Below are 23,630 nucleotides of genomic sequence, written 5' to 3' on the forward strand. Positions count from 1 at the left end.
AATAAGAATGTACTGAAATTCTACGCAATTACCTTTATGTAGTTAGTTGGATTATTAACAAAGAGAGGGTAGTTGGAACATTGAATAAACAACGTACGAACACCAATGCACAATCCTTTCGAATGTGCGTCGTTTCTAAGTAAATCGAAATTTTAGGATTCGTTACCTAAACGAGATTTGCTAAATTATGAAAAGCAACATCTGTATCTTAAATGATAATTATTTATCCAATAGAGAATATTAAAACACAATCGAAATCAGATAATATATACATAACGTATAGAATATACTATGGTATAATTATTTTTCTGTATTATGACGATTCAAAGGCGTTTCTAAAAGTCAAATTGCATAAATAAATGTACCCGCTGCATGTTAGCCGCTGGAGTCCCAGGTCTCGGGAAGAACTGGTTTATAAACAAAGATGGAAACCGGTACTTCTTGCAGAGCGCCATAGTGTCCTCGAAGTCCTTCTCGGTCTCTGTCGGAAAGCCGCATATGATGTCCGTCGCTATTGTCATGCCGGGCACTCTGGAATATAATATCATAATTAGCTAGCTATACACCGCGGTTTCATCCGCGTGGTACGTGCTATTATATAGACTATCCGTCTATAGCTTTCCTACATAAATAGACTATCAAACAGTGAAACAATTTTTTAAATCCGACTAGGAGTTCCTGAGATTAATCCGTTTCAAGAAACAAACAAACTCTTCACCTTTATGTAACTAAAAAAAAAAAATGTGAGCCGTCACGGGACACCTGGCAGATGTGAAACACCGACATTACTTTGTAAAAGTAATACGCAGAAAAGAACAGACTGTGATAGGAACTAAATATGTCATAATGATAAAATAAAATATTACACCGTACACACTACTGCGTATAGACTGTATATATATATACCATCGTATAGCGTGGCAACGCGTCGCCACGCCAGAAATCGGTTTTACGTGCGGCTATAGATGTTTCACATCGAAAAGTTAAGTGACTTTTTTTTAAATCATGAAAATAAATGACAATTCTACTTCAACAGAAAGAGAAAAAAATGTATTAAACAAACATTTTCAAGGTAATTTAATAAAAATCTATTTAAAAATCAGAATATCTAAATATGGACCCCCCCTCCACCCCCTCCCTATATCTGACAATAAAAAAATTATGCATTACTAGCGGTGCGCCCCGTATTCGCCCGTGGTACATATATAATTCATATTACTCATTGATAATGCAAGGCAAAGAATTTTTAAAATTGGTCCAAAGAGTTTTGTGTGAAAACATTACAAACATACATACAAAAACAGACATGTTACCTTTTTACGATATTAGTTTAGACCACAGATACAGAAAAAAATAAGTAACTCACTTCTCTCTCAAGAAATCCACAACTTTTTCAAAGTCCGCTCTTGTGTATTCCCTCTTCATATCCGCCAGCACTTGATCGCTACCTGACTGTACAGGCACGTGCAGGAATCTGGAATATACCATGTTTTCGGTATAATAAATTTAAAAAAATGCTGAGACAGAAGTATGCAAGGTGATTTGTATAAGACTGAAATGTGTGTTGTATTATAATGCTGAAAAAACAGCTATGAAATGTCTTTTGTATTGTTCCCAGAAACAAGTATGAAATGTGTTTTGTATATTGCTGAGAAACAGGTAAATAATGTGTTTTATATAATGCTGCGAAACAGGTATATAATGTGTTTTGTATAATGCTTCGAAACAGATATATAATGTGTTTTGTATAATGCTGCGAAACAGGTATATAATGTGTTTTGTATAATGCTGAGAAACAGGTAAATAATGTGTTTTATATAATGCTGCGAAACAGGTATATAATGTGTTTTGTATAATGCTGCGAAACAGGTATATAATGTGTTTTGTATAATCCTGAGAAACCAGTATGCAATGTGTTTTGAATAATACTGAATATATTATAATATGGCATTGCAACTCACTTGTAAACCCTCGGATGGTGCATGATGCTGGCCACCTGCTGCAGGTGCTCCAAGATATAAGGCGGGTTGGTCATTCCGAGCCGCAGCCGACACCCTGCTGGGATCACGTCCACCAGCTTCCAGAGTAGCTCGGGTAGGGATGTGCCTATGTCTCTCCCGTACGTGCCTAGTATGCAGGGTTTGAAAATTCAAAATAAATATTATAATGTCCAACTAAATTTTTTTAAAGGATAAGCATTAATAGCTTCACTATTCTTAACAACACAATGTGTTTAAAAAAAGGCAAAGTCGTAGTTAGTAGTTAGATACATTCTGTGATATAAAATATTTACTGAGTACCTTCACACAACTTTACATAAAATAGGACAATTTATCCAAAATAAGTTATTAATTAACCTGTATCTTCGCTAGTCAACCATATTTCCACGACTCCCTCTTTAAACGACTGTATCGCTCGCTCCACTATCTCCTCCGGAGGGTAACTCCCCAACTCCCCTCGGGCGTGTTTCGTCTTACAATATGTGCACTGGTTGAGACATCCCGTGTTGATGGGTATGATTTCTATGAGAGGATTCTTCCGCACTTTTGGCAAGAGGAGGGACGCCCCTCCCGCTTTCCGGCCCTCTATGGTCTTCTTTGCACCAAACAGTCGGACGGTGTGACCTGGTAATTGTGTGATAAAATGTTTTAATCGCATTAAACATCATAAGACTAGATGAATTGATGACTGAGGTTAAAAAAAAACATTTAACCTCCTGCCACTTCACAAGTCATTTATTCAAATCAGTTTGATATAGTTTGATAATAATAATTTGTAACAAAGGGTTTAAATGTTCTGTTATATGTTTTACATATTACAGTTAGCTCACGTCTATCACTATATGCTTTATCCGAAATTTTTATATACATATTTAATAAAATGGAAAATCCTCTTTTTTCCGCTGCCAAATGCCATTATCTGTTGAATACTAAATAAACACACACAAACATACATACAGTTTAATTTTACCTTTCAATGTCTCTTCAACGACTTCAACAATTCGATCAATTTGCTGCACCCCCACAACGCTGTGTCCCCGCAAGTACTCCGCCCTCGGCGCACCTTGCGGCACACAGCCCGCTACGACTACGTGGATACCCCGGCTCTCGCCTAGTTCGATTTCATTCCTATAAGAATATGTGAATGAAAAATATGAAAAACATTGCCTTTCTATGTGTATTTGATTATTTGATAAAAAAAAACTTGTAAGTAAGATACATAAATTCAGGTGAAGTTATTAAAAGCGTGTTTGAAGCCATATACATACATGTCTTTGGTAGGAAAGATAAGAAACTGGAAGCAGGACAGATATAATTCTTGTGGCTGGCAATAGTATAAAATGTTTTTTTGTTCTAGATATGAATGATCGTAATATTTATTGCTAAATACTAGAGATGCCACGAATAGTTGATTGGCCGAATACCGAATACCGAATATTCGGCAACGCTGTCGGCCGAAGCGCCGAATATTCGGCCACCGAATATTCGGCACGAAATACATGCTTGTCGGGGGCGCGTTCGCTGGAATAAGACAAGTAAAAACCTGTTTTCCTCGTTGCGTTGGCGCGGCAGGAGATCGATGGCTATTTGTTTCAATTCAATTGCGAGTAAATCACGTCAAGGATAGTCGCCTAGATAGGAAGGCCGATCCTTACAAGTGGTGGTTAGCAAACGAAAAACAATACCCAAACATTTCGAAATTTGCTAAAGTGTATCTTTCTTCTCCTGGAAGTAGCGTGTATAGTGAGAGGTTATTTTCTGAGGCTGGTATCATTTACGATGAAAAGCGTAGTCGTTTGCTACGAATAAATGCTGAAAAGCTTGTTTTTATCCATCACAACTTACCACTGATCAATTTTAATTACTAAAGAGTTGTAATTTGGAAATAAATAGATAATTTTGAGTAATATGATGTGTCTTTTTTTCATTGATTTGCTATTCGGTATTCGGCCGAATAGTACGTATTATTCGGCCGAATACCGAATAGCTGAAAAGTGGCCGAATAGGCCGAATACCGAATAGCTGCCGAATATTCGTGGCATCTCTACTAAATACCCTTTATTGAAAAATTCCAAAGACCACAACTCAAAAACGTAATAAATATATATGAATGTATAGTTGTAAGGACATTTTTTCATTCATGATCATAATGACTCACTTGAAATGATCTTCAGCGGGATTCTTAACAGTGCATGAGTTAAGTAGCCACAATTGTGCTTGCCACTTGTCCTCTGTGAGCTGGTAACCGTGAGCGGCGAGCAGCCCTGCCATGTACTCTGAGTCTGAACTGTTGTGAGCACACCCCCATGTTTTCACATAGATAGTTTGAGTGCCTAGATAGATAAAATAATATGTATATAAAGTAACTGACCAGGTAAATCTTGTTTTGCCTTACTCTTATCAAAAACGGTAAGAACTATGAACAATGGATTTAAATATAAAATTGATCCAGCTGTTTTTGAGGAATTTGGTAACAACACTGTGGCACAACAAGCCTATTAATATTATAAAATATTATGTATGTTTGCAAGATGACTTGTTAGTCTTTCAAGTAAATCAGCTGATTAGGTCTGTATGCACTTTGGTACATATCTTTGCTGTGCAACTCAAGCCGCAGGCTGCAGCTAGTTTGTAATATATGAAAACTATGTAAAGACATTTATGAGTGCTTCAGATGAATTTTTAAAAACAATCTGTCAATGTTCTTAAATAATGACATCTCGTTATTTGGTAATAGAATATTGTCTCTGAAGAAACTATAAAAATAAAGTTCAAACAAAACATAATAAAATATTTTATAAACCCAATTTGGTTGTTAAAAGGTGTTCACAATATATAGCATACAATCATTTATTTTATATGAATTGAATAAACAATTATACGAGAATATGTTACAGAAAACTCTGCTGAGATAACCTTACTTCTTTGTATCCTAGATTATTGTGACTGTGCCTAACCTGATCTTACTGAAAGCCAATTAGATGCCCTTGAAAGCCTGCAAAACCTCTGCATAAGGCTTATATTTGGCTTGCGTAAATATGGTCACGTGTCCTACTTTCATTCCAAACTAAAATGGCTCCCAATACCCCTACGTCGAAATGCACACATTTTGCACCTACTTTACTGCATTTTGTTTGATGTTAGAACGCCCATTTATCTAAAGGAGAGATTTAAGTTTCTATCCTCCAATGGACTTGTGTTGAGATGAACATTTTCTCTTTCTCTTTTTGATTCCATCTCATCATTCAAACTTATATCATTCTTCTTTCATGGTGCGTGATGTAAATCTTTGGAATGCCTCATTCAATGAAACATGCACAAACAATATCTTGCTTTGATAGATTGGTTAAAAGTTATTATGTGTCATTATGAATCAAGATTTATTGCTGTTAATTATTAAACATACTATTTTTTGTATTCATATCTTATGTGTATATTTTTATGTATTATTTAAAAACTTATTTATATTATTTAAAAAGTTCGCACTTATGGAGGTGTAAATAAATTACACCTCCAAAATTACACTCTCTTAAAATTTTCCTACATCAAAGATTGACTGGTAGAGATCACTTGTTAGTGATAAGACTGCCTTTTGTACAATAATCCTATTTTGGCTGTATTTCTTTTGTAATGATTTTCTTGGTGTACAAAAGAGTTAATTATTATTGATTTTAAAAAATGTTTATTATTGAGTGTTGTTTAAATTTTAACAACTCTTATTACACACAGATAAATTGAATGGAACTAAATCTTAACATATTTTCTAATACAATATATTGCATTATACTTCTAAAAATATTCAACATAAAAACACAGGGTTTTAGGTTATACCTGGGACAACACTTTCCAAGACAACTTTTTCAACAGATTCTTTGGTTTCACGCCGTTTAGAACGTATGCTCACATTTTTTCTACTCGCATATCTTTCTTTAGGAGTGATATCCTGTGAAGATATTAAATCTTCAATATCATCAATTATCTCCGCAAATGCAGCTGGCATTTTTATTTTATTTTTATCACAATTGACAATTCACAACTGTGGCATTGACATTGACATATAAACAATAACCTTTTTTTTAATTTAAGGAACTAGAGCTATGACACCAAAGATAAAATATGCATAGTCCTCCTCCAAACATCATTATCACATTATTGTCTATGGATTATTTTTATATGTTGTTTTACTTTGGTTCTAGTTGTTATATTACATACAGAAGTCGAGTCTATTTTGATAGATTGAAATCTCTAAATCTCGAAATCTCATTCTATGACTTCTAGGATACACTCATGACAAGTCCCACAGAGAATTCACATTGAATGCCGCAGTATTAGGTACGTCAAAATCAAGCGGAAGTTGATGTCAGAAAGTGACAGCGCGCCGTTTCCTAACCAATCGTTTGTCATGAAATTTTATAACAACTTTCGACAGTAGCGCGGAAGATTTCTGAGGGAATAGTTGTGTAAACATTGTTAGTTCAACAGAACTTTTGTGATCGTAAAAACTTTGTGTTTGTTTTATTATATGTAATTAGTCTATACCTGGCTAATTTTACTGGTAAGTGCTTTAAATATGTATAGTATTACAATAGCGACAAAGAAAAAATAAAGTGAAAGAATGATGCAGGTATTCTTGAAACCTTTTAAAACTTAAAACTAACATTATGTTAATGATATTGTAGGTGGTTTTAAAATACAATGTTAAATCACTACTATTTCTCAAAGTAATTATGACATAACAAAATTAGAAAAAGATTATTGAAATATAAATATTTTGCATTTATATAATTGTGCAGCAAAACTAATTTGTGTATACGTTTATTGTTATTCGCGATTAAAACTTTAAAATTTCTTGAACTATTTTAATACACAAAACTTAATTCGTTATTTCTAATCCATATTTCCATAAGAACCTTGGGGAACCATTACAAAAAAGTATTAATAACAAAAAGTAAAGAAGCGACCCCGTGTCGCACGCGCCGGTTGTGCGGTCACCACCTGCCTTTATCCCAATTTCGGATATTCGTTCAACATTCTATTGTCTAGCAAATAGGAACTTGAAACTACTTATAAAATATCTTTAAATATTGTAATTGTACAATTTTATAAATGATATCACAACGACCTTTCTGCAATAGGATATCTATATTGTTTACACTTAATTTCTAGAACTTTTAATGTAATATTTCTGGTAAGATATAGATAAATTAAGATGCTTTATGTTACATCTTGATGTTATAATTCAAACCTATCTACGAAACTAAGATTCATAATTTGTACATTTTTACTTGGATAGAAATAAAATCATAATTAGATCGACAAGAAGTTAAGTAATATTGATAGGTTCGGAACGAACACAAAATCTTTATGGAAGTGACGATTACATACAGTTCACCCTACGTATGCTACTTCCCCCATATCCATAAACTCACCCTAGTGTATTACAATTTCTTAAGACCATATAGCGTAGATAATGTTAGGGCAAGAAAGTGCAGATTTTATCTGCAACTTGAATGTACACCACGGTTTGTATAATCTGTACTAGTATTATAAATGTAAAAGTAACTCTGTCTATCCGTCTCTTCTTTACGCCTAAATAACTGGATCGATTTGGATACATCTCACGAGAATCTAGCCCGCCCTTGAGAGAATTTACATTCTACCATTAATTATAATTTTACGATGTACATTGTATCTGCAAAGGACGCAATATTTATATGTATTGTTATGGTTACGATATTTTATCAAAAATAGTTACAATATTAAATACTACGTACACATCGAAGATTATTTCAATCGGTCCAGTAAATCTAAGGAATGAACTCTTCACCTTTTTATTATTATCAAAAATATAATAAATCTATGTAAGATAAACATAGTTCCTGATATATATTACAATATCCTCCTTTGAAACTATCTATCTTACATAAAATCCTCAAATCCAGTCGAGTCACGTACATTATCAAAAAATTAACACCATTACTGTTAATAATCATTACATGACACTATAAAATATTGTTCTAAACGTCATAGGTCGGAAGTTATCGAGTGATCTTTCGCGGTCTTAAATTCGCGATAAGTGTGCCAATTTCGAGCTAAAATTAATAATAAGATATACTGAATAATTGAATATGTGATATGTACCATTTCCTTAAGTACTAACTGTTGAATTACTAGACCTAGACACGTGCGTGTAGGCCAATAATTAACTAGTTCAGTGTAGATACCATGTTTGAAAAGAAACCTAATTATATATGCTAAAACTTCATGTATGTATCTATGATTCATATACAACCTTTTTTAATTCAATATAATGCAAGCAAATTGAACTTTATTACAAAAATCTTGCTACCAGTGATATGTAAATAAACATTATTAAATAGTTTATGGCTTTTTATGTCGTATTTACACATTCGTGCGAATATCGAGGCGAATAAGGTACACGCAAATATGTAGAAAAATGCACTCGCCTATTCGTTTTTTTAAAGATCGGTTTTTCGGACAGATTCAAAAGGGCATGAATGAACACGACCTTTGTCCTCAATATAATTATAAATATAAGCAATCTGTATACATGTATATAAAATAGTGAATCGATTTTGATAAATTTTAGCAATTAAAGGATAGTTTATACCTTGAAGGCGTAGTAAAACTTGGCCGCATAAAATACTTACATTGCTGTTATTGATAAAGCTAACGTTCAAAATAGGTTTTTGAATAAAATTTTTATTCACATATTTTAATTTAAATTAAAATTACTTCGCACTTTTTTACACGCTTTTTATTAGCTTCACCTGTATGTTTGTTTGTAACCGTCTTCTTTGGGCGCGATTTTAACCCACTTTAAACGGCCAGATTTCGTTCAAACTTTGTAGATTTATTGAGGACCGATGACAATACACTAATTTGATAAAATTATTCCAGTTTTCAATTTGCAAAATATGATTTTTGTTAAAGCGTGTTTTTTAGTTTTTTTTAACTATTATATTTTTTTTTTACTTAATTACTCCTTAAAATTAATCGCTACCAATGTTTTTCCATCTAACTTCACATTAAATAGCATTGATTTTTCAATGTCTTGCTCAAACTTGTTCATCATCATCATCATCATCAGCCCATATATGTTCCCACTGCTGGGACCCAGGCCTCCCATGAGGGATTAGGGCATAATCTACCTCGCTGGCCAAGTGCGGGTTGCAGTGGTGATGTTATCCACATGTGCAGATAAATTGAAAAATCAATTTATTTCTTTTACGCTCGCCTGGTCTCGAACTCCGACTTATCGATTTCGAAGTCCAAGGTCCTCACCACTGAGCCACCACTGCTCTTACTTGTTCAGTTTCGCTTAATTAAGATCAACTTTTTAGTTAGTGAGTGTTATCGTTACAATGATAATTCATCTTAACTACCTCACTGAATAAGACGCCCCTACCTTGTTCCCGATAGGGATCCGTTAATTTGTCTAATTACGAGTACACATACTCAGTTATGAAATTGGGTTAAAATGTGAGAAATACTAGAAAAATTACACTAGATAAATTACCGAATGATTGAAGTATGAATGGTTTATATATTGATGTCTTCAGGTTTTAAGTAATTTCCATGATGACAATGTTCATTTTGTTTTGAAGAGGCCTACCTACTTAGAAATTACCCAACATTTAATATAAAAAGAAGATTTAATTTGAATAAAGGAAAGTGGATATAACTTCCTTCCTCCGGACATTTAAGGTTGACAATTAAATTGAAAAAAAAACCTATTCACCAGATTATCCGTTCGCTAATGTACTGTGTAACTGTAAAATACTCTATATACCGTTATTAACTTGCCAAATAATTATATACACATGCAGTTAGCACGGATACGCGTAACGAATTGCATGGAAAATAATGAAAGAACTGGCACAGATAATCATAGCATAAATTAGGCTTTAGCACTTCTAGCCATAAATTGAGCATAGAGGATAGAGCTCGGTGGTCATAACAAAGAGTATTTACTGCGTTGCGTCACAGCCGGCAACACTAATTGCCTAGGATGGCTGTCCCACATACAGTGACTAATTAGGAGTCGCAATTGTATTTTGTCTTATGATAAAGATACTACAACCAATTACGTATTATGTTGGAAAACATAAGCGTATTTGTTATGATATTTTAGAATATGTTTTCTTTAAAATATTGGCCTTACTGTAACATTATAAACGCGAAAGTTTTGTAATGATGTTTTTAACTCTGACTCGATAACCACTGAACAAATTTTGATAATACTTGTCAGAGGCCTATTTTATGTTCCATAATAATACACGAGCCATAGAAATACTTGCTTTTGCTTTGGGTTGCTGATTTTGGGTGCCTTTAATCAAACGTAGATACCAGAATTAGTTCCTGAGCATTTATAATATTAAAAATTATAAGATGTCTGAAAAATTCTACATAAAAGAAGTTATGACCTACTTGCTCTTGATTGAATTAAGGCTAAAACAGAAAATATATTTAAATCTTGCAGTAGCATCGCAGTTTCATAATAAATTCTTAATATTTTCCCATTTAATGTAGATTACCAATTTGTGAGAGACTATACCTGTTAAAAAATACTTAAATCTTTTAATTTATAAAATATTCATATTGTTTATGAAATTCAGAGTATTATGTAAATATTTCGTTCTAGATTCGCACAATAAGCTGTCATCGAAAAGTGCATTTGCTTGATGAATTTCTACAAACATTTACTTTGTATCTAATCACTATTTGTTCATTTTAAATATATACAACGTTATTTCAGTCCTTGTGTTGCATTGTACGTCTTAAAAGAGTTTGCAGCTCATTTTAAACCTGATTTATTAAATTATTTAATGAATTGTTTATACCAAAAAAAAAACTGAATGAAGAGTTCTCTTAGTACTGTACTGTAGTATGTACTATATGAAACTTTACTTATAGGTTATTTTACTAAGATACTTTATAATTTAACCTAAATCCTCCTAACTGCTAACGGAGGCACGTATCCTCTTCCCTTCTTAGTGCATTTCTTTATTCCATTCGTCAATCCTCATCTTTTATCCCATAACAGCAAGCTACGCATTTGCAGAGGCCCTATCTCTTGAAATGTTCATTAGCGTCCATCCATGAAAATTTGGAGGGGTATCGCTCACTAACAGGCAAGCTACCAACTCAGTTGCCCACTATGACTTATAAAAAAATTATAACTATGAGCTCCGGCAAGTACTAACAAATGTTTTGACAAAGCAGAATCAACCTTGTCAATTGATAGTATGAAATAACAAGTCAATTTCATATCAATCACGAGTGAAGTTATTTACGCAACCGAACATCTCATTGCATTGAATGATCTCAACCCAAAATACAAGCACTCGTCTGCCGTGCTTTGCGTCATCGTTTCACAATCGGCCATTTTGTTTTTATATTTCCTGAAAACTCTTACGTTATGGGTGAATCATGGCGTTTTTGGCGTACGTGAGCCTAGAGCTTGGGTTATTGGAGTATTCGTGATGGCATTCAGGCAACATAAACCTCCTGTAGGATTATATTATCTGTGGCTAAGAGTAGGTGTCTGTAGTTGCCAGGTAGCGACTTCAAGCGGCGTAAATATAATTTGTATTATTGCACTTAATAGACGAGTTTCCACACCCAAACTAACACTTTTGCCTGTTTATAAGGTTTAGTCCGATGAACCTGGAGAAAATCGTCTGTCCCACTTTTTCTGCCTAAAGTTTCGTAAAAACTTCCTTCAATCGATTGCTCAATTCCGACATGCACAGATAAACACTCCCGCATATTAATATAGTGTTCAAAACACAATGGAAATGGTTTGAAATCGAAGCGTTAATTGAGATAACCATAATAATAATAACAGATTAACCCCATATAGCGTATACGTCCCCTAATCGTTATGACCTTGGGTAAACAATGGTTTACCACACCTTTTATTCGACACCAAAAGCTCGACTCGTTCTCTCTGATTGCAGATGTCTTATTTCGAGCTGATTATTCATACTATAACTTTCTTATAGCTTTCTGCTTACCGCTTTGCGCGCGTGTGTATTTAAATTTATACTATACTCCCCTTCAAACTGCCCATTCATTTCTAAGTCATGTACCCTAGTAATATATATGGTAATGCTAAAATAAATAATAAGAATACTTTTGATATTACTTGTATTAACTGCAATGAACAATTTGTCTGAACAAGATCTTCAGGACCAAGTTTCTGTTCGTTTATTTCTGTCCCCATTTAAATCAACCCCAAGTATAAACATACGACCCTTGGTCAGGGTCGTTTGTTTGTTGAAATATCGTTGGGAATGTCAGAGCGATTGACTAGTAGTATTTTGAGGGTTGCTTAACTGAATTCCAAATAAACATTTCAATTTATTTAGCTATTAAAGCAATATTTATCAGCATTGTTATATAGCAGTATAGCTGGCTAAGTCACATGTCATCGAGTTTTGATACTTTATAGACTATTTAATACAAAATTTATTTATTGGATATAATTGTCTTGGTCACAAAAATTATTATTATTCATTAAATTATTTATCAAAGTCATCAGTATTTTCCAATATAAATTGTCGATCTTATATTATATGTGTTTATATACAATAAGGGAATACCTGTATGGGAATACCAATTACATATAAATATTAGTTCTAAGTACTTATGATATTGTGTTCGGCTCTTAGCAAATTAGTCACAGAGTACACAAAGCTCGATGGAATTGAATCGACATCTGTCATTACGCTAAAACCTTCGTTCGTTGGTAAAACCCAACCTTTTTGTGGATTCCCTGACGGTATGTTTTATGAGGGGTTGTATATGTAAACTAGATTTTAGTGGCATTATAATAAAACACGTAATAAAACCGTTTAATATTGTGTAAGTATAAATAACAATAACTTAATGATATACTTGATCTATGTTAACCACTTATGTCCCACATAGTGTTAACCAACATCAAAAATAATTGGCAATGAAGTAAAGTGAATTGAACGTTCACACGAAATGTGAGACTTCCATCAACTCTAGGTAGATGGCGTGTTAGTGAGATACCTAGATCAATTAATTTGCACAAGTATGTGTTTTTAATAAGAACTATGGTGCTTCCTATAAACTCACCTCTAATATTTACTACTGCGGTACTAAATTATCAAAATTTATATATATTGATTGACAATTTTTGTGTTTTACATAAGATAAGATGGTTAAGTGGCTCCTTTGTAACTTTTACATGTCTCTGACGAGTAAAATATTTAGTAAGTAATCAATTTAAGTTTATGACAAAAATATAATAACAGATGTATTATTTTTAATTGTGAAGATAGCCGGGAGACGGGGAACCCTTAATTCCCCTCTGGAAACTCCATGCATTTCTACTAAATATGAGTTAACTTTCCGTTAAACTGTACAAGTGACGTCCTTACAGACGTGTAGTAAGTGACGACTTACGAAGGTTTTAAGAATAATAATCACAAAACGTTATATTTATTACAATATTATTCTATTCAATCTATCAGATATTTACGGAAAACAGTAATAGTTTATGCATTCAATAATAAATTATAGAAGCAATAAATTTGATAGTGTGGGCTGGCACTGACTTTAATCTCCTCCCCCAAGACGACCGGTTTTTGACCAACTGCTAAAAGGAGTATCAATTGTACATGTAGTTATTGAGTTTTGCTGAAATTTGAAAAAAATCGGTTTCCTCTTAAATTTTAAAGCAATATTGTAATAGTATGTATACTAAGGGTGTCGTATTTCACCAAATTAGTATTTTACATCTACACAATAAATTCATGAATCTGTTTCAAATGCTCTTGATTTAAATATAATAACGTAGTGAATATATAATCAAATCAAACCTTTACAAAAATGGTTTACAAGTTTTAGAGAATTTATGAAAGTACGGAATCATTTTACGTTATTCTATTCATTTCTGATTTAAACTTTATCTTTTGTATTACGTGGTATAAAACTAGTAATAATATACAACTAAAATTATTTTATGATAGAATCAATTAAATTCCCCACTTGCATATGCAAAACAGTATGTGTAAATAAATAAATAAATAAATAAATAAATAAATATATGTAAGAAAATTCTCTGGCTATCCTTATAAAAATAAAAAAAATAACTCATGAGTTTATTGTATTGTCACCGATCATTGATAAATATAAAAGTTTTAATTATATCTGTCCGTTTAAAATGAGTCAAAATCGACTCTAAAAGGAGACGGTTAAACTCAAACTCAAATATATATTATTCTCATAATAATGAAGCATATTTGAATCGTTATAACATAGTTTAACATTTACCATCGGTTCGGAAATCAGTTTCTACAGAGAAGAGCCGACTAGAAACTCTGTAGTTGAGATATTTTTACTCTGTAGTTGCTGTTTACATACAAACACAAGTGAAGCCAATGAAAGCGTGTTAAAAATTCGTCAAAGGGAAGTCCAAATCACATTTAAAATGTTACTCACTGATGACTAACATACAGGATACGAGTGACCACTTTCGAAATAATCTTAATTGCATGCAACTAATGCAATGGGCATATTTATCGTTTTATTTGGACCTTAATGGGTGTTTTAATAGTTCTGGTGTAGGGACCTCCATGGTTGGGGTATATAGTGGTTCCCTAAGTGGGAGTTATTCCTTTACTTGTGAGAATTCCTTAAAGCCAAATTCTAAGGATTAGGTTTTAAGATTCTTATTGGAGGTAATTAGGTAAGGGTCCTTTATAAAAAGCTTTATGGGGTATGGGGCTGGGATTTTACATCTGTTTCACTAATGGGGTTTCCTTTGTGATCGTCTTTACCCTACCAGATTGCAATGTTTACAACAATCATCATTGGGATCCGAAACTGGACCTATCATTTATACTCTCGGGCAAACACAGTTATTATGCTGGTTTTCTGTCAAAACGTTATAAACACACAAGAATACTAAGGTTTCCTCGTTTTAATATTAGTGTATATAAATTTGACGAAATAGCAGTATGGCGAAAGAGATAGGTTTAAATACTGAAATTTAAATTAATTTCATGGAATAAATAGTAAGAAATTATAAAGTATCATTTTCCTTACCTTTTGTGACGACGTCGTCGAGACGTATTCAATGTATTGGGGACACATGAGCAAACAGGTAAATCCAATTACAATTTTAAATAATATGCACCACGTAATGGCCAAATAAAATTATTTAAAGTGATTTAAACTATTAACTAATCTCATATCCATTTGGTATATATTAAAAAAATGTGTTAAGGAAGTATGTATATATTATAACTAGCTGCACCCGCGGTTTCACCCGCGTAATACGGACCCCGTAGAAATATCGGGATAAAACGTTGCCTATATGTTATTCCAATTGTCCAGCTATCTACGTACCAAATATCATTGCAATCGGTTGAGTTGTTTTTGCGTGAAAGAGCAACAAACACATACACATCCTTACAAACTTTCGCATTTATAATATTACTAATATTAATATATGTATGATATATGTATAATATTATTTACTATCAATAAAAAAGCATAATTGCCGTGGCAATAAATACTTTAAAATATTCAAAGACAAAGATTTGGAAGGATCGATTGACTGAATTCATTATAACCATTTCGTCACATACTGTTTTTACATATAGATTTCATATTGATATGTCAACGGTCCGTAAATTAGGGGGCTTACATCTGAATTTCTTTTGAAAATAAGATATCGGAATGTTTTATACGATCCGTCCTACCAATATAAAGGGAAAAATAATACTCAATAATATCTACTTAGAAAAAAAAATTCTCGAGCTTCTCTTAAGAAGTGTAGAGCAAGAGGAAAATGGGGAAAGCATTCCTAAACTGTTAATAAAGTTTGTCATTTTATCAATTTGCACATATCCCTGGTAACTATGGACGATATGCAAAATAAAACTGGACCTTACACCATCGACATAAAATCCAATATTCTGATCCCTAGCTCCAACTGCACCCATAGTACCATACGGATGGGAAACTATTTTAAGCATCCATTGAGTGCACACATAAGGTGTCACACAGCACACTGATCGTGTCGTTTATATTCAGAGTCACGAGCGAGCTGGACTATAAACTTCGCCCTTGACTTGGGGCCTGCTTGTCATCTACCAATAACACTTTTACTTTTAATTGTTTATTAATATTTACAAGAATGATTAGATTCAAAAACTCGATAACTACGTAATGCATCTTCAACATTTGCCAATTGCTTACATTTTATTGCTATAAAATCTCGAAGCTTTCACAGCCTTTTAAGAAAAGTTCTCAGGATAAATTTTGGTACGATAACAAAAGATATCGCTTCCACGGCCCATACGTTTGTTTAACCAAGGTGTCCTTGCTACGTGTGTCTTTTCCCTTAATTTGTAAGTGAAAACACAAAGAACTTCCAGTTTTGTAGGTAGAGGCCATTAACATCAAACAATGATAATTAAATCAACGATAAGCATATTCATACATACCTTCTGTAATTTCTACATACAACTTCCATAATTGCTTTTTTAACCATGGAGTTTCTATGCACACCGTACACCGGAACCATAGAGCATAGAACCATCTCGGTCTACATGCTCGTATGCAAGTCCGATGCGTATCTGTGTCAATGGAAATGGGCATAGTGTTTTGTATGTTAATACGGGAAGCGTGTTATCCTTTCGTGCGAGATATATGTAAATGGATGGTAATGAGCGAGTGACTTGCGAGTGAATTAATGACTGTATCACTTGAGTGTATTGTACTCGTTCACCGTGGGCCAGTTATCGAGATTATTATGTCATAATTTGTAGGCTTTTGAAATGTTATATATGCATTATATGATGAGTAAGACCCAGTGGCGGAGTGGTTGGTTACTATGGCTGCGCCACTTTACGTAAATTCGACTTTAATGAATTGTATAGAATTTTTTACATGCGTGCGTTTTTAAATAGCAAGAAATAAGTTAATACGTTCCACTGTACAAGCTTTGCTTAGTTTAGGATTATGGTTAATCGAAATATCAGCGAATTCATTAGGACAAAATTGCATTTACACTATGTAGTTCTTATATTATATACTATATTATCTATAGTAATATTATAAAGCTGAAGAGTTTGTTTGTTTGAACGCACTAATCTCAGGAACTACTGGTTCGATTTGAAAAAATTCTTTCAATGTTAGATAGCCCATTTATTGAGGAAGGCTATAGGCTACATTTATAACACGGGCGAAGCCGGGGCGGACAGCTAGTATTAATATAAAGAAATCATTTACATTTCGTCCAATTTGCCCAAACCTTTTACAATTGTTTCGCCTGATGGTAAGCGATCACCATAACCCATAAACAGACGGTACTGGCTCTGCGAATGTGTTGCCCGCTTTTAACGGGAAAGGGGTAGCCTTTGTAGGCAACGCAAAGGATTGACGACTAGAAAGAAGGAATGGGATGGTCTGGGATAAGTGAGGTAAGGTCCACGGGCCTTTTACTCCACCACTCACCGTACTGTAGATTTTCTGGATTAAATAGTAGCTTGCTACTGTGTTTGAAGCGTATCGACTTCCTCATTATTTTAATTAAATATATTTATACTATGCTTATTTATATGAGTAGATGTCTCTTTGTTTATAATTAAACTTTCTTTATTATAATCTATCATCACTTTTCTACCATAAATATCACAATGCAAATTTGTTTATAAACAACTTAACGGATTTTAAAATAAACACTTATAAATAGTCCCTTGTATTATGAAGTTCAAAAATCAACTATACTATTAACAACCTCTCTAATATATCATTTCAAATGAAATCTTAAAACAAAACAAATTTCACACCCATAATAACCAATTAAGGGTCGACCATAAATATTTCAACACATTCTCGTTTCTTTACAGATTCATGCCGCGCATTCGGAACAACATCCAGATGGCACGAAAGAAAGCAGTGCATAATTTATGGTTTTAAAAAAAGAAACATTCAAAAAAGGAATGTTTTCAAAAAAGGAATGTCATTCATGTTGTGATGTGTACATGTGTGGGTTTTGAGTGATGTGCCAGTGATTTGTCGATAAAATGGATGTGAATACGACGCTTGCGACGATATACCCGCGCGATGCGACGATCATGGCGGCGGTTTGCGCGTGCATTTTTAGTGTGGTTGGAGTTATCGGTAAGTTTTATATATATTTTATTTCTAAGTAACAATTATTTAGAAAACAAATCATGCATTTTGCCACCGAAAATTGCTCGCAATGTACCTATAGCGAACGAAAAATTTACAAACAAATAAACACAAGAAACTTTCCAATTGACGTTCCCACAGTATTGTTAATAAAATCAATATCACTTTATTTCGATTAATTGTTTGTCTAAAACGATCAAAATGTTATCAGATATTTAGCTATTAAAACATTTTAGTGTTCGTAATGATCTCGCTCTAGAATAGCTGGGCCGATTTTGATAATCTTGGTTTGGTGCATCCACACTACTCCAGACCATTTTTATGTGGAAAGAAAAATAATGAAAAAATTTCTATGACGTCACAAAGATCTCCAGGTCACTTAGTATTTTGATAGACCCATCTGTCAGACAGTCTACAGTATACATATGATAACTTTAATATAGTAATGGATAACAGCTCAATGCACTTGGACCTGATATATATCCAATAATGTGTTTAGCGAGCGCCCGAAGTTTGTTTACACAGACGATTACATAACACGGCCATAAAATGTCCAATACCAGTAGTTCCTATTCAATATTTATATTGCTTATTCAAAAGACCGGTACGATAGGTGTAATCAACAATGGTATTACGCGTTATTATTTGAATTATTATTACGAACTAGCTTTGCGCCCGCGCAGTCAAATTAAATTTCCATAGGACTGAGGTGTTTCGCCGCAGTAAAAAGTCTTTATCACTCTCTAGTCTATAGTCTTCGGGCAGAATATTGATAGTATAAATGCGAAAGTAACTCTGTTCTCTCTGTCTATTGTATGTCTGTCTGTCTATTCTCCGCGCGAAAACAAGATACTTAACCGATTTGGACAAAATTAGGTAATTACATAGGATATTTTTTATCCGGAAAGGATACTAAACGGGAAAACCCCCGTGACAGTATCATTTCCTTCGGCTACTAGACCGAAGTCACGGATGGAAAGCTAGTATTGTTTATGGCCTAGAATTATTCTTACATTATTATGTATTCAAGCTACAATTATAATCCACCAGCTGTGCCCGCGGTTTCACCCGCGTAAGACCGTATCCCGTAACAATATCGGGATAAAAAGTTACCTATATGTTATTCCACTTGTCCAGCTGTCTACGTACCAAATTTCATTGCAATCGGTTCAGTTGTTTTTGTGTGAAAGAGTAACAAACACACGCACATCCTTACAAACTTTCGCATTTATAATATTAGTAGGATAGGATTAGTGTATGATCATATGTTTGACATCCAGATTATAACCAACAATACAGAATTGAAGCTGGTACTATAACCACATCAATATATGAGCATTTTCTTCTTTTAGATTTTAACTTACTAAATCCTTTATTAAGTTTATATGCTTATTATTATGTAGCTATCAATAATAATATATAGTCGGCAACCCATTTGTAGAGGCGTAAGGTCTGTAATCGACTTTACGTCTCTACAAATGTTCATAGGCGGTGGTAGCGCTTACCATCAGGCGTCCCACCAGCTCCATTGCCGACTGTGACATATAAAAAATAAAAAAAATAATTTAATATTTAGATGTCGGTATAGTTTATGAAGATATACATAAAAGTATTTCGATTAAATTACACACGAATATTATTATGAAATTGAAACTAAATTATTATTACTTCCTAATTAACTGCATTTTAGTTGTATATATCCAATATAACTTTCGATTAGCTAGTACCCTATTTCTAACCTGTTCAATCAAACACCTACAATCTCCAATGAACAAACTCCCGTTTTTACCACACCCCTTTACCTCTAAGGTTAATGCGCTTAACATAAGAATAATAAGATATATAAACAAAGCAGACTCCTGACCGATATTTCTCCAAGCGCTTAAAATGCTGTAACCTTAAAAAATAAACTTCCACACAATGTAAATGCGTAAACTTCAATGGAACAGTTATACAAACGAAATTTACGATATTTATTTGAGCCGACGCATTCCAAATATTTACTCCAAGTCGATAACCCGAATGCATCAGGTGAAATTCTTATCAGTCAATTGCTGTATACCCTTCTTTATTGATGATCGCCTCAAATGGTTTGTTTACCAATGGTTCTAGTACAGATTACATGCAGTTAGTAGGAATAAATCGAGATAAAATGAGCAATAATTATTTATTGAACTGTTCCACGTAGGTACTTTTAAATATGAAATTTTTAAATGACATATAGTTTATTTGAACCAAAATGAAGTGTAAGTGTATACTTAGACGTAGATTTACAAAAATAATGGTACCTACATAAAAACCATTTGAGGCGATCTTTATGGATAGTATTCAAGAAATAAACACAAGACTTATAATATACTGAGTGTATTAATGTGCGATATTGAAATAACTCTTTCCTACTAAAAACGGCAGTGACGTCCGTGGAGCAAAGGTACCAAGAGTACCAAATGACAAGAGTTTCCTATCAAACGCAAAAAGAATCACGCCAATCGATTGAAAAGTCATGGAGTTGTCTAGTATAGAACAAAAAGATATATCTAGTATAGAACAAAAAAAAAATAGAATTTAAAACCTACTTCGGTTTTGGAAACGTCTTAGTCGACTTAAAGATTTAATTTTTAGTTTTATAGCATTGAAATGCTTTATAACTTATTATATTTTTCCGACTTAAAGATAATAATCAAACTCTCACGCTTATATTATATATGGGAACTTTGTTTGTTTGGATGGTTGTCCGTCAATCACGCCTAAACTATTGAACAGATTTTGATGAAATTTGGTATACAGACAGGGTATCGGCTGACTTGAGTGATGGGATACTTTTTATCCCGATAAAATGTTGCCTTGGAATAAAACAGACACAATGATATCCGTCTAGATAGAGCGTCTAGTTTCATATAAAATTAGAAGCAATTGTATCAAATTATAATTTATCGCTACAAATTCAAATGCAGCTTTAGTAATTTAATTAACATTATTAAAGATCCAACATTTGTTCTCGTTAATATTATGGTCTCAAATAAATGTAATGCGAAAGTTTGTAAGGATGTGTGTGTGTTTGTTGCTCTTTCACGCAAAAACAACTGAACCGATTGCAATGATATTTGGTACATAGACAGCTGGACAACTGGAATAATATATAGGCAACTTTTTATCCCGACACTCCTACGGGATACGGACTTACGCGGGTGAAACCGCGGGGCGCAGCTAGTTATGTTATAAATATACAAGAACAAAACAGTCGTCGAAGCAACGAAAGCAACGAAGACATAATGTACTATATCCTAGATTATAAATAGAAGCAACAATCACGCGGTGAATAAAAACTGATTTACTATTTGATACATCTGTTACACGATATGACAAGCTGAATAAACTCTGAGTATCGTTATAGATCCAATAATGAGGAATGGAATATTACGGGGCTTAATGTATTTTGAAATAAAATCATTTACGAGGGATTTTAAACGTGTTTTATTTTTGACACTACGTTAAAGATTTCGATACTTCTTTTTGTTTTCAAACTCAAACTCAAACATTTATTTATTCAATTAGACTTCTTATAGAGACACTTTTGAATCGTCATTTTACACAGTTTTAACATTTACCACCGGTTCGGAAGGCAGTTTCTACAGCGAAGAGCTGGCAAGAAACTTTGTAGTTGCTCTTTTAAAATAAAATCAATTTTACATTTTAGTTCTACATAATATGTATATAACAATGATGTCAATGTACTGTCCTGTAGTTCTTAAGAGGCAACATTCCATGGATTGTCTTCTCTTCTTCGATTCCAACCAATTCGATCTTCAAATTTCAACCAATTCCCTGAAAAAAGGAGGTTTTTCAATTCAACTGCATTTGGCTTTGCTACTGGATAGTTCCGCCGGGTTTCAACAAATTGACTTGAATCTTTATGTGTTTGATAGGACATTGTTTCCCTCCTAAGGGGGGGGGGGGAAGGACGGTGGCCTTTCTTTTAGAAAAGAACTATACTTTAATTTTGTAAACTAAATTCATCAAATTGCATCGGTAAATATAAAAAGTGTAATATCTTAAATATTACAGTTTCAATGTTAACTAAACAGAAAACTTAGCATTTGTGATAATTAATTTCCGTACTACCTATAGGTTTATGTTAAAAATAAATGTAGAGCCCAGGTTATTTTTTATAATAAATGCGTAGTCAAAGGAAATGAATCACGGAGTTTTACCCATAGTTCCCGTTCCTATGGAATATCCGGGATAATAACTATCCTATGCCCATTTTATTTCTCGGGTTTCAAAACATATCTGTACCAATTTTCACCCAAATCGGTTCAGTTGTTAAGGCTTAAACATGAGACAGACCGACTAACTATAACATAAATAAGAACTAACATAGCTGTAGTGAATTTCGGAAATTTCAAATTCTTATCTATTTATTAGGCTTCGCCTTCAGAACAGTACTAAAAAGCTAAAGACTTCATGCCTCTCAAAGTAATTAAATTCGTGTATTTTAGCAAATAGAATAATAAATTAACGGACAGCAATTACAGATAGAGCCACCCGGCGTCGTTCGCCCATTGCTCTATTATGGAAAGCAATTAGCAACCCCGTTGAAAGCTATGCTGTTTGTGTTGATTGAGATAAAAATGTTCTGGTGTAAATTGACGCCATTTTTTTACTTATTCGAGCGCAATTTCAGTAATGGAAGATGTTTTAAAACATTCTAATATTGGAATAGGACGTGAGTTATGAAAAAATTATTAATTTAAATGTTAGTTTTGTAGCATTTATTTGTTGGTTTGAACGAACTAATCTCAAGAACTACTGGTCCGATTTGAAAAATTCTTTCAATGTTAGATAGTCTATTTATTGAGGAAGGCTATAGGCTATGTATGTACGAGCACGGGCGAAGCCGGGGCGGACTGCTAGTACATAATAAATACGATCAATAAATCAAGAAATATTCGATTTTGATTGTGATCATATCGTTTTATATATCCACCTAGCATAACTGTCAATCTACTTATTTTGTATATAACTATATATAAGTACAGAGTATATAATATATGTCGTGAAAATTAAACCGTGACCGGTGAAATTATGTGAAGATATCATGAATTCGTAATAAAACATACAAACTCGACTTTTAAATGACATCCTGGCAATTTCAATGTCGAAGGTGGAGCATGCTATAATTGTGGATATTTGTGTGTTGTAGTTAGTTAAATAGAAGTTAGTAGGTTTTTAATAATATATAGAATTTTTCAATGAAGCCATCTTAAAGAAAAATAAGGGTATGTGTGCGATTCACACACTATAGAAGTGAAACTTCAGTAAATCGACAAAAAAATGAGATGAATATATATTAAATAGTATGTATATTTCTGTCTCATTCTTTGCCGGCTTCATTCTACACATTTTTGTATTTGTGTCTCTTACCTG

At 33.3% G+C, this 23,630-nt stretch overlaps 2 protein-coding genes across 3 annotated transcripts in view; one reads left to right on the forward strand and one right to left on the reverse strand.

Moving 5' to 3' along the window:
• The window catches only part of LOC119828269 (threonylcarbamoyladenosine tRNA methylthiotransferase), a 6,498-nt gene extending 454 nt beyond the window's left edge, over positions 1 to 6,044 (reverse strand). Inside the window, exons 1-7 of the mRNA XM_038350383.1 lie at positions 5,832 to 6,044; positions 4,159 to 4,333; positions 2,971 to 3,128; positions 2,358 to 2,624; positions 1,962 to 2,127; positions 1,367 to 1,474; positions 362 to 531 (exon numbers count right to left, since the gene is read on the reverse strand). Of these exons, the coding sequence (XP_038206311.1) occupies positions 362 to 531; positions 1,367 to 1,474; positions 1,962 to 2,127; positions 2,358 to 2,624; positions 2,971 to 3,128; positions 4,159 to 4,333; positions 5,832 to 6,000 (1,213 nt within the window). The 5' untranslated portion in view covers positions 6,001 to 6,044. The remainder of the gene's footprint in view (positions 1 to 361; positions 532 to 1,366; positions 1,475 to 1,961; positions 2,128 to 2,357; positions 2,625 to 2,970; positions 3,129 to 4,158; positions 4,334 to 5,831) is intronic.
• A 374-nt stretch (positions 6,045 to 6,418) lies between these two features.
• LOC119840883 (protein trapped in endoderm-1) overlaps positions 6,419 to 23,630 on the forward strand; it is a 39,686-nt gene continuing 22,474 nt past the window's right edge. For both annotated transcript variants that reach the window (XM_038367659.1, XM_038367660.1), the window contains exons 1-2: positions 6,419 to 6,555; positions 17,918 to 18,191. In XM_038367659.1, the coding sequence (XP_038223587.1) occupies positions 18,095 to 18,191 (97 nt within the window). In that variant the 5' untranslated portion in view covers positions 6,419 to 6,555; positions 17,918 to 18,094. The remainder of the gene's footprint in view (positions 6,556 to 17,917; positions 18,192 to 23,630) is intronic.

The sequence above is a fragment of the Zerene cesonia genome, chromosome 7 (genome assembly GCF_012273895.1).
Source record: "Zerene cesonia ecotype Mississippi chromosome 7, Zerene_cesonia_1.1, whole genome shotgun sequence".
Lineage (NCBI taxonomy): Eukaryota > Metazoa > Arthropoda > Insecta > Lepidoptera > Pieridae > Zerene > Zerene cesonia.